The sequence below is a fragment of the Fundulus heteroclitus genome, chromosome 12, assembly GCF_011125445.2.
Source record: "Fundulus heteroclitus isolate FHET01 chromosome 12, MU-UCD_Fhet_4.1, whole genome shotgun sequence".
Classification (NCBI taxonomy): Eukaryota; Metazoa; Chordata; class Actinopteri; order Cyprinodontiformes; family Fundulidae; genus Fundulus; species Fundulus heteroclitus.
In genome coordinates this window covers 20,620,294-20,632,787 of record NC_046372.1, presented here as the reverse complement: position 1 = coordinate 20,632,787, position 12,494 = coordinate 20,620,294, and the positions used below count along the sequence as shown (strand labels likewise).

Below are 12,494 nucleotides of genomic sequence, written 5' to 3'. Positions count from 1 at the left end.
GCTACAAATGAAATAAAAATTTATTTTTATTCATTTCCAGGTGGCTAAACGCTTAAAAGAAAAACCTCAGTGAAAACCTTTAATGATTCCCTCCTCAGGTCCAGAAATCACGTGGTTATTAACAAGTAATTCTAAAACTTTTAGCACAAACTGATCAAAATGTTTGTAAAAAAAGAATTCAGACAGGAACATGATAAATTAAACATATAATATATAACACAATTTAGAAAAAGAATGAGGAGCATGACAGATACTGCCTATGATGTAGAGAAGTTGCATTTCAGTCCATATATACAGTAAATATATAAAGTTTTAGGTAGGTATGAAAAATGCTGCTAATTATGAATGCTTTCAAAAATATAAATTGTTTTTTTTTTATCAATTTACAAAATCTGAAGTGGACACACACAATAACAATATTCTGCCTTTTTCCATCAATTCTTATAGGTGGAAAAAATCTGGGATTCTGCAAAAGAGACCAGAAATACCAGCCTGGGGCTTCAAGAATAAAAGAGTTGCAGCTTTCATAATAAAAGTTTAAACTTGCGACTCACAAAAACCTTCAGATGTATAAAAACGTTCATAGATGCGTCTCCACACACATTGGCTTGATATATCTGTAATGGACCTTAGGAGCTGGACTCAGTAATTCACACAACACCTCGAGTTCATTAAAATTACTTTATTAAAAGTAATGGTGTAGCTTAAAAGGCAAACCTCAGGAAACAGGATTGGTTGCTCTGCAAAGAAGAGAGACGGGTTAGTGGCTGTGAGCTTGCAGGGGAAACTTAAAGGTACACAAGAAAAGCCACTAACCTTAAATGGATCCGTAAAGGGCGTTGAATCCAAAGCCGGGTCCTTTCTCTTGAAGGGGGCAGGTGATATGGGAAAAGACAGAGGCAGTCCAGAGTCATGGATGGAGAATCGAGAGAGGGCGAAGGCACAACAGGAGAAATCCAACAGATCCAGTCCGAGTCCGTTTCCAGAGTCCGAAATCCAATTTCCAACAAGCAGAGGTACAGAGAGGACAGAGCAGAGAGGCAGGGTGGAGAGACCGGCACAGGTTGTTGTCCAGAAACTGAGAACCGGTGAAGAGACCGAGAAGGACAAGGCAGCACAGGCAGGAATCCAGAAAACACTCAAAGGTCGAACACAGGCAGGCTAGGAAATGAAGATCTACTAACACGAGGCTTTTGAGAAGCTGGCACCAGCTTGCTGAGGATGGCAAGCTTGAATAGCGCCAATAACAGGTGCCAGTAATTAGAGAACAGGGCCACCGTATAGAAAGCTGAGACAGGAAAGAATAAAACAAAGTCAAAAACTGTGATTACTACAACATCCAATAAAAATACCCAGAAGGCCACCAAATGGACTAATAACCATGGCAATAGAGAGACAGCAAAGCAGCAGCATTGAGTGACATCAGCGATTCATTATAGAAACTTGCTAAAAATAAAGTTTGTCTGCTTATAGCCTTGAGTTCTACAATGTTTAAACATTCATATACAAATTGGTCTGGCTGCTGCATTGAGCTGATTGTAGCTTCACACTGATTAACGTAAAGAACAACACATTTTTGTAACGATGCAAATATGCATATATAGATGTGACAGTGTCAAACACACAGACAGTTACGCACAATTATTAGCAGTAAGGGAAAAAAACGGAGTAGAAGAAAAGAACAAACCGCTCTAATCTAAAGTTAGATCCATAGAAACACTAAGAGTTTCATGGTGCACCTTTGTTTGGACATTTTCTAGACTTTTCCACCTCTCATCCAGCCCAGTTTTCTCCAGTCATCACTCCTCTGCAGCTCACTGCCACCTGCCGCCTCTAATTAGGTGAAACTCAGTCCATCTGTCAACCAGCCTACTTAAAACCTCCTCAGTCTGCTCATCCCTGCCGGAACATCCTTCTTCCCTCATCGCCTTCCTCGCCGTCTCCCTCGCTTCACGCCTGCCTCGCTCTTCATGGCCAGCCTGGGAACTCTCACTGCTGAGCTGCCACTTCCCTGCGACCCCCCAGCGCTCACTCGCCTGCCCAGGAGGCTTCCTGGCTCCCTTCGCCTACCCGGCTCCGCAGCGCAGCACCCACAGTCCTGCTGCTCCTGCTGTCATCATCTACCTGCTCCAGTCCGGTACAGCTCTCTGGTTTTCATCCTCCACAACCCATCACCTCTCAATAAAACTCTTAAACGTGGCTGAAATCAGGTTCACTAGATCAGTTCCTGACAAAGACTGAAAGGTGATGTTAAATACCAGAGTAAATATTGACCTAACGAAGAAAAAAATTGGATAGTGGGAATAAATCCAGCCTATTTACCCAACACACCGTAACAGAGTATGCAAATTTTTCCATAACGTAAGAAGCTTATAATAACATTATACAATGTGTACGGTAGTGCAGCAGCATCCCAGCTGAGGCATGTGCAAGTTACCTTTGCATCTGGGAACAGTGCAAACAATTACTGGCTGCATCAGAACCAGTGCAACCATCAGTGTGATGTAAACAGTTATTACGTTTGTTGGGAGCAGCTAAGATTATAAAGTCTGACTGCAGCCGGGAGGAACAATCTGCTGAAACGCTGCTTAGAGCGTTTCAGCTCTACTTTCTTAAGACTAAGAACATAGAGAACATGGACCCGGTTCTGAAGTCCTCACTAAGACTAAGAACGTACAGAACATGGACCCGGTTCTAAAGTCCTTCCATGGCTCCCTGGATCTCAGAGAATAGACTTTAAAATCCTTCTGTTAGTCTATAAATCCCTGAATTAGCACCTAAATCCATCACAGACTTGTTATCAGGGCATCAACCCTCCAGACCACTCAGGTCTTCTGGCTCCAGCCTGCTCTGCAGAACCAGAACCAGACATGGAGAAGCAGCATTTAGTTCCTATGCTCCAATGAACTGGAACAAACTTCCAGAAAACTGTAAAAGTGCGGAAAGCCTGAGTTCCTTTAAATCAAGATTAAAAACACATTTGTTTAGGATTGCCTTTACCTGTTCTAGTTAACTGAATCACCACTTTTTTGTTCTAATTTCTATCTACATTTTATTCCTACTTGCTTTTATTCTGTTTTAATTTGCTATATTTTAATCATGTAAAGCACTTTGCATTGTCCCTGTAATGAATTGTGCTATATAGATAAATTTGCCTTGCCTTGCTTAGAGCATCTGGGATGCATTAGTCTGTCAGTGAAGGAGCTCTGCAGCTCTGCAGCAGCTCCATGGATGGAGGGGGAGACGTTGTCCATCAGTGATGTTATTTTCTTTCCTGTCCTTCTGTCTCGCACCACCTAACAAAAAAAAAAAATGACCATCCATTGTGCACAAAGCCCCCTCTTATTGGCGGAGGAGGGACATGGCTGAGAACGTGATTGGAGCGTGTTTTCAGAGATTCTGCTGGAACATGATAAAGAGGGGCTTATTAGCAGGTTCTGATTGCCCCGGGCTGTTATTGTTGAACTGGACCCAGCAGAGAAGAACACTGGGAGGAAATGCGTGTCACTGGCGCCATTTCGGGTTCAAACTTCACTTCGTTCTTTGTAACCAGAGCGTTTATAAGAGGGAGCTGATTGAAAGGTCGGGTCATCCCTGAGATGTTTCAAGGCTTCGGTGTTGAACGACCTCATTCATGTTGTTCAGAAAAATAAAAGTCCGCTGAACTGGGGCTCTGATTTGCTGTGAGGAGCTTGTTTCCAAATGTAATCAGAGCCATGATGCTATGATCCTTTTCATATTAATTATAATTATTCTCATCATTATAGTTGTGTTGGGAACAAATTAAGATGTATAAAGGAAATGTGTGTGGTCACCAGTATATGCATAGATTTATACATCTGATTTATTTATTTATTCCGCTGCAATTTTAGAAATTTCTCTGCACCAACTTTTAGTTTAAAAGCTCTGCATGAGACCAGAGAACAGGGGCGTAGCTATGGGTGGGCCTGAGTGGGCACCCACTTTGTATCAGGGACCACCCAATGAGGTGACTTTCCTTTGAAAGTTTTTAAGGGGTTTCACTTAAATTCATCATAAAAATCATCATAACATAAAATGAAGCAGAATAATATTTAGATTCTGCTTGTCCCAAACATGAAAACAGCAGCTTCATGTTCTAGCTCCCAGTAAACCAGCTGCACAGAGAGAAATCCTCCTAACAGTCATGGGACTGTAATAAGCTATTTTTATTTACTGAGATTTGCTATTTTTAGATACAGAGACACACAAACACTGAATTCAAACTCAACCCTTTATTCAACCAACTTTTTACGAAAACGTTTTAAAAAAGTAAAATGAACGTGTGCTCTCTGAACTCTCTGTAGGGGACAGAACTTTCCAGGGTCTGTTTGTGATTGGCTGGGAGGATGTGATGGTGTAACATTAACCTACATGGCTAGAATGCATTAAGAAGGAAAGCTGTTTTTCTATTGAACTTTTTATTAAGCCTTTTTTTTTCAATAGATCGTAACATATATTGTTATTGAATTATCTTCCAGCCCTAGTCTTATGCATTTTCCCCATCATGTTTATCTCTTGCATTCAGTGCAGAACTGAAAAGAATTGTTTCTGCTCGGAGAATAACTCCAAACCCAGCCTTCGGCGTAATTACGCACTTAGAGGCGTGCTGCTCTAATACAGGGCAATAATGTCTGGTCAGGGTGGAGGTTGAGATAACAAACCTGCCGCTGTGATGGGAAATGATTAATGTTAATATGTAGTGGTCTACAAGAGCAGGAGCAGATCAGAGGGAAACTCAGCAGCTGGATCCTGCGTAAATACGCAGCGTAACAACCGCCGCTTGCTTAAAGCGCCGCGGCACTAACCATATTTATAGCTTTTAACTTTTAACTGTAATATTGTGTTTAGTAAAAGAATCCATTCATTAGAAAAACGGTGTCCTATCTCCTGGGCGTCTAGATGAAGCGACGGCGGCCTCTGAGTGACGTTGCGTTCAGAAACGGAAATAATGACGCTGACAGGCTGCTGCAGTTTAAAAGATCCAGAAGTTATTCCGCCGTGTTTAAATCGTCTCACAGGTGATTGTGGTCCTGATTTTTTTCTTCTGTCAATTCATAGATGTTCAGTAGAACAGTGAATTTCATCTCTCCTCCTCCGCAGTCTGGATCTTCCCCATAGTGAACCTACAAATAAATTTACTTTCAACTATAATTATTTGGCCCACCCAGTTTTTATTAGCCCAGCCAAAAAGCAACTTCCGGCTACGCCACTTCCAACGAGGTCTACAAAACTCAACTGGACTGAAGCAGAAACACCAATTAACCACTTTGATATTTGCTGTGTTTCAAATCTCCGTTCTTCTAACCAGTGGGTGGCGCTTCGGTTCGGAACCATCAATAATCTAAAGAGATTGGACCAGTAATGCATCAGAACATTAATAAAATGCTGATAAACTTCCTTATAACAGCTAGATTCAGCGCATTTGTTGCTGGAAAATATTTAAATCAAACAACCGTTGTCTGAATGACCGACGTTCCTTCATGTCCCTGAACGCATCAGGTTCGTTTACCCTCCGTTGCCAGGCAACAGCTGCGCCTGTCCAACCGGCGGACTTCAGCAGGAGGAACTCGGTTCCGATGGCAGCTGCTGCGATGGACCCGAACCGGGCCGCGGTGGCGTTCGGCCGGCGCGCCGTCCCGCAGCTGTTCGAGCAGCTGCAGCAGAGAGACGCTCCCGGTAGGCTGCGGGCTCTGACGTCACTCTGCGACCTGGTCCACGAACCGGAGCGGCTCTACCAGACCGTGACCGGAGGTGAGTGGGCCGAACCCGACACTCACAGCGGAGCCAAAGAGTCCAGAACTATTCATACCCCCATTTCTGCTCACTTTCAATTATTTCTTAGAAAAACTGTTGAACTACTGAAGCTATAACTGGACTCTGTACCACATTTGTCCTGCATTGGTGTACTGTAAAAACACTACTGCACTTTATCCTGTAAAGTTACTGTATTCTGAAATCTACTGCAATTCACTGAAATTTTCAAGCTGTATGCAAACAAAATTTCGTTCTGTACTCACACAAAACGCATACAAAATGACAAATAAAGTTGTCTAAGTCTCTAAGTCTAACTGTCTGTGAGGCAGGCACCCTGTCTACTTTTAAGACTTAAAACTTTTCTTTTTGACAAAGCTTATAGTTAGAGTGGCTCATGTTACCCTGAGCTACCTCTGTAGTTATGCTGCTATAGGCTTAGGCTGCTGGAGGACATCAGGGTCTATTTCTCTCTCTGCTGAGTTCTCCTACTGCTCTCCAATCTGCATTGTTTGTCCTTATTTCAGCTTTTAACTTTTTGTGCTCTGTCATTTTTCTCTTCATAGAAGGTACACCTGGTCTGGCGTTCTGTTAGCTGTGACATCATCAGGGAGGCAGATCATCCTCTATTACCATCTACCATAGAAAGTACTCCTGGGTCAATGTGAGCTTCTGTGCTTTCTGTGTCTCTGCTCTGTCTTCTCTAAGCCCCAGTGGGTGGAGGCAGATGAGCGTTCACACTGAGCCTGGTTCTGGTTCTGCTGGAGGTTTTCCTCCCTGTTAAAGGGGAGTTTTCCTCTCCACTGTCGCTTCATGCATGCTCAGTATGAGGGATTGCTGCAAAGCCATCAACAATGCAGACGACTGTCCACTGTGGCTCTTCGCTCTTTCAGGAGGAGTGAATGCTGCTTGGAGAGACTTGATGCAACCTGCTGGGTTTCCTTAGAGAGGAAACTTTCTGACCAACCTGGAGGATCTGATGGAGTCTGACTTTGGAAAGAGCCTTGAGATGACGTGATGTGAATCGGCGCAAAATAAATAAATAGAATAGAATTGATTTGAATTGAAATCCTGTTTTCAGGATCTGGGTTCTCGCTTTTCTAAAACAGCTTTTATCAAACATCAAGAGACACGCAGGCCTGGTCAACGTGCGTCTGAGATTTATTTTATCAAGTTGAATTTGTTTAAAACAGAGAAAAGGTTTTAATAATTAAGATCTCAAAGCAGATGTGCCAGCAGAGTTCTCTTAAAGGAACAGTGTGTCTGTCTGACGTGTTCCTCCTGTTCTCCAGGGTTCCTCAAACAGCTCCAGGTTCTGCTGAAGGACGAGGATCCGTCAGTCAGAACCAAAACCTGCGAGCTGCTTCACATGCTGACCAGCCACAGCATAGGCAGGTAGGTCCTCCGTCAGAACCCCACAGGGTCAGAGGTCAAAGGTCAGATAAACCAGCTTGCCTGGAGAAGGCAGAGATCACTGATCTCTATTGTACACTGGAGTGCTAATCGCCCGCTGTTAGAACGAGTCGCTTTGAAGCCACCAGCCGCCATATTGGTACTCCCTATTTCCCCCAGTAACTAGGGAATATGTGCGCTACAGCATCGAATAACGAGGATTTTCTCATGTTCAGGGTGGCTTAAAACTTTTAAAATGTCAAATGCCATATACTTTTATGTTATGTTCTAAAACTATCAAGTACTGAGAAAGTAATGTGCTGAAATATTTTCCATTTTATTCATTTAAATATATATACATATAACATTTATAAATATATAAATATATAAATAACAATATACAAAAACATATATTTACATATATGTATACATATATATACATAGATACATATATACATACTTATATATACGTATATATATATATATATATATATTTAATATGAATAACATGTAAAATATTTCAGCACCTAATTTCCTGGTAGTTGATAGTGTTAGTACATCCACTGACTGTAGAATTACCTATGAAACGTTTTCACACAGCCAGAAAACTGCTTGTTGTTGCAACCAAATCCTATGGGATTATGTGAGAGTAGGGAGTAGCAAGATGGCGGCCAGTGACTTCAGTTTTTTGGCAAAATCAGCACTCCAATGTATTATATAGCTCACTGGCAGAGACTCGTCTGCTGGAACCAACGATGGAGTCAGCAACCTGTACAACTCTGAGAGACATTTTTACCTTCAGCCCATAATATATTATGTTTAGAACTAAAAACCAGCTCAGTTTCTTAAAATAAAATATGTTTTCTAAGATGTTCAGGAACATAAGAAGCTGCCATAAGTTGGAGGCTGCAGGAATTTCACCTGCAGTTGTGTCGGTGACCCACTGTAGGAAATACTATGTTTAGATGCTTAAATCAAAGACAAATCTTGTTTTTGTTTTTACATTAATCTATTTTTTTTTCACTGGGGCCTTCTTAGTTTATAGAAAATGACATAAAAGCCTGTAACAAAAGGATGACTTGATATAAACAAATAGTCCTCACATTATTAGTATAATTTGTTGTGGACAGATGTTCTGCATATAACCAGCTGGGGAAAACTGCTAAATTCAATATATTTCTTTTAATATAAATTTTTGGGCCAAAATGATTAAGAACCATTGCTGATTCCTGAGAGATAAGGCATACAACTAAAAGATACCTACATTGCCAAGGTGAATCAAGCAGAGTCACAAAAAACAACAAAATGAAACAAAAGCCTTTAAATCCAGAAGGAGGCTTAAAAAATGGCAACAGATGAAGTAATGAGCCAAATGAGAAAAACTAAGCAGTGATGAGGAGACAGGAGGCGATGCATCAGCTCTACAGAGAGAGAAGAATCAGTTTGTTAAAATGAGAAAAAACTGAAACAGAATAAGACTTTTCTGTCTGCAGCTGGTTGCTGCTGTACAACCAGCAGCCAGCAGGGGGCAGCACCCCACAGCAGACCTCCATCATGGCTCCATCCACTGGCTGCAGGAAAATATCAGGATGTTTTGTCTCTAACGAGCAGGGAGAAATGAACCAGTGATGGTTTATTTCCTGCCACATTTATCTGTAAATCAGTCCCAGATGTGATAGACCCCCCCCCCCCCCGATACCTCCAGGTTTCATCCTGAGACGGTTGTCTCTGTTCCTGCAGGCTGGCGCTCCTCTCCTCCTCCCTCCTCCCTCCCCTCTTCGGCCTCCTGGACGACTCCTCGTCCTCCTGCAGGAGAAACGTCCACCTGGTGCTGAACGGCCTCGCCCAGCTGCCTGCAGGTAAACGCTGCTACATCCGCCCCGGGTCGCTGACCTCTGACCCTAAACGTTTCCATCTGCGTTCCCTGCAGGAGCTCAGGCTCTGCTGCCGCTGGTCCCTAAGCTGATGCTGAAGCTCCGGCAGATGCCAGAGGAGGAGGAGGAGGAGGAGCAGGTGCTGCTCCTCTCCACCCTCAGCTGCTGCTCCAGGCTGGACCCCCTGCCGGCTCTGGCCTCAGACGGCGTTCCGGTTCTGGGCCAAACGCTGACCCGCTGCTCTCCGGACGTCCGCAGAGAGGCGGCGGCGGTTCTGATGGCGCTCAGGTTGAGCAGGAGGTCTTCTCAGAACTCTGTGTCGGTGTGTGTGAGTCTGACGTTCTCCTCCTGGTTTCAGCGTCCCTGAAGACGGGAAGCGGCAGGTCTGTGAGGAGCAGTTTGTGCTGGTCCTGATGGTTCTGCTGCAGGACGGAGACGTGGAGGTTCAGACCAACGCTGCCGGAGTCATCATGAACATCGTCATCATCACCACAGGTCCCTCCGCCCGCGCTTTGGCTTTACTCTTCTCTGAACACTGCAAAAACAGAACTAGAAATAAGTAAAATGTCCTTAAAATTAGAGTATCTGCCCTTGATTTGAGCAGGTAAATAAGATGATTTGCCAATGAAATAAGATTTTTGCACTTAAAATAGGAACAATTCATCTCCATCATCTTATTTCAAGTGCAGGATGTCTAATTATCTTATTTTAGGGGTCAAAATACTCATTCCATTGGCAGATAATCATATTTACTTGCTTAAATCAAGGATAAATATACTAACTTAAAGAACATTTGACTTATTTTTAGATCCGTTTTTGCAGTGAATGTTCTCTGGTTCTCAACTTCTGTCCTGAAACATTTGAAGAGAAGCAAAGAAAAACCAAAAAGTTTAGAAAATGAGCCAAATGGACCCACATGGGGTTTATACACAGAAAAATATCATCAGAACCATCAACGGTGTCAGCCGGTCGTTAGTTGGGTTGAACCGAGGAGCAGACAGGAGCTCAGGAGGCGAAGAGTTAATAAAAAAGGCTAAACTTACAGGAATAACCAGAACCAGAACCTGACGATGAGCGGGACAGAACTGGCTGAACGTATAGAGGAGGAGACAGAAGGACCAGCATCTACAGACCTGCTGCTCTGCTAAGCTCTAAAGATTTATAAAAATTAACGTTTTATCGTAGCCTGGGTGCCATTCCGAACTTAGTCCACAACGCCCACAACGTTTTAGGTCGGGAAGTTCGGTCTGGCATTGCTCAATAGTAGCGCGAGTATGCTCGCCCAATATCTGGCGGGCCAATCAAATTGTCAGGGCGGGCTTTATACGATGATGGACAGATGATCAACAGTAACGTAATCAACCACGTCACCAAAGCGCGCTTGGGTTGAATTCGTTTACAACAACGGTGGCTGCCGCTGGAGAGTTGAGGTGTGTAGATTCTGCTATTAGGTCTGTTCTAGAAGATATCGACAGGTTCGTGTGTTGAAGGACTCTTTGAATCCTTACACTCTTTTTGCAACACCGGCAAAAATCGTTAACGCTCATCTTCTTATGCTAGGCTAACAGTTGAGTTCCGTTGACAAGAACTATGCGTCGCTTAACATACGTCACACACTCCGTTGCTCTTATTGGTTGTAGGTCTATCCAATTGAGTGCAGAGGAATTTTTTTACCTGGTTCGTTCGAAACACGTCCCATAATCACAGCTCTATGGAGCAGTATCAGACTCAAATTCTGACTAGAATTGAGTATGACCATGTCATGCTAGTTTTATCGGCCAGACTGGATAAAAAGCACCAGAATCAGATTTTATTTAAGGCGCTGGAGTGGAGGGGCAATTTTTCACCAGACAACGTGTTAACATGTGACCTGTCTGACTCAGGCTCCTCCCCCTTTCAGGTAAATATCTGTGTCTGGAGCTGAACGTGGTCCCTGTCCTTCTCAGCCTGCTGTCTGAGAAGGAGGAGGAGGAGCAGAGGAAGAGGAGGAAGACGCTGGTCATCTACTGTCTCAGAGCGCTCACCTCTCTGGCTGAAGCGCCAGAAGGTCGCTCCCTGCTGCGGAACCAGCTCCCCCTGCTGGAGAGGAGGAGCCAGGACCAGGACCAGGACGTCAGGAGGGCGGCTCAGACCGCCATCAGGGTGGTCACCTGGAGCCCCTGACAGGCCCGGTTCTCTGATCTGGACCGGGTCCGTTCAGGAGGAGAACCACAAACCTGAGATTTGTTTTCATTTTCATGTAATAAAACATGTTTGGGTTCAATAGAGAGAGCAGAACTATCTTTACAGGGTTACAACGAACCCAGATGTTGATAATTATAGGTCAGCAGAACCAGAACCAGACTCTGTTTCCTGCGAGGTATCACTGTAAGACGAGGGGGCGGAGACTTTTTTTATTAAAATTTTAATAATTCAGATGAATGTCTGACAGTTCTTCAGCTTTTTGTGCATCATTGGGATAAAATATTTACTTTATTACAAGAATCGAAAACATCCATTCTGATGAAAAATAATAAAACCGGTTCTGTTGATATGATCACAATAGATGTTTAATGTAAACTTTTATTAAGAATGTATCAGCTGACGTCAGAATGAACAGAAGCAGTTTTCAGCATCCAGACTTAAAGTCTAAACAGAACTGGGTCAAAGGTTCTGGTTGGGAGGAAAGACGCTCTCATTCAGACGCAGCAGTTTATCAGCAGGAGCAGCTGCAGTGCGCTGAATGCCACCAGGTTCTGGTTCCTCTCAAAGCGAACCCAGAACCTGAAGAAAAGAACCGGCAGTCCTCCCAGAACTGAACGGTTCCTCCCTGACCCGCTTCTCTGAATGAAACGGCTCTTTGCTCAAATTAAGGTCAGCAGCAGCAGCTCAGACACACATGGATGGGTCTCCTTTCAGAAGCTGGACGCTCCGGGCTAAAACCAGAAGAACTTCATCAGGAGCTGAAGAACAAGCAGCTGGGTCGGTCCTGCAGAGGAGCCGCTGAAGGAGGAGACATCTCTCAGGTTCTGGCAGAACTTTGGATTCTGAGCGACAGAACATCCAATCTGAAAAGTGTGGCGTGCATTTAAATAAACTCTGAGGTCACCAGTTTTCTAAGGAAGTCCTCTAGTCAGGAACCAGGGTCCAGCTGTAGAACCTGCAGCTGTTCTGGTTCTGGCCTCGGAGCTTCTTCAGAGAACATCCAGCTTCATGGAGACCAGGGAACCCAGCAGACGGGTCAGGGAGGAAGTTCTGGTCCAATTTACAGCAGGGTCAGGTTCTACAGAACATCCCAGAGCTCTGATCATCATCTGGACCTGGAGAGAGGATGGACCACCTGCAGACCTACCAGGACATGGACGTCCACCTGGACTGACAGGCTGGACCAGGAGAGCGTTGATCAGAGAAGCAGGAGGACCGTGGTGGTTCTGGAGGAGCTGCAGAGACCCACAGCTCAGGTGGAGAAGAATCTGT

General features: G+C 44.0%; 1 protein-coding gene across 1 annotated transcript; it reads left to right on the top strand.

Annotated features, from left to right (window-relative positions):
• The first annotated feature begins 5,547 nt into the window (after positions 1 to 5,547).
• Positions 5,548 to 11,467, top strand: rsph14 (radial spoke head 14 homolog). The gene is made up of 6 exons (XM_036144790.1): positions 5,548 to 5,772; positions 7,065 to 7,167; positions 8,905 to 9,023; positions 9,095 to 9,326; positions 9,397 to 9,533; positions 10,939 to 11,467. Exons 1-6 carry the CDS (start codon positions 5,598 to 5,600, stop codon positions 11,199 to 11,201), a joined length of 1,029 nt encoding a protein of 342 aa, XP_036000683.1. The 5' UTR covers positions 5,548 to 5,597; the 3' UTR covers positions 11,202 to 11,467.
• The last annotated feature ends 1,027 nt before the right edge of the window (positions 11,468 to 12,494 follow it).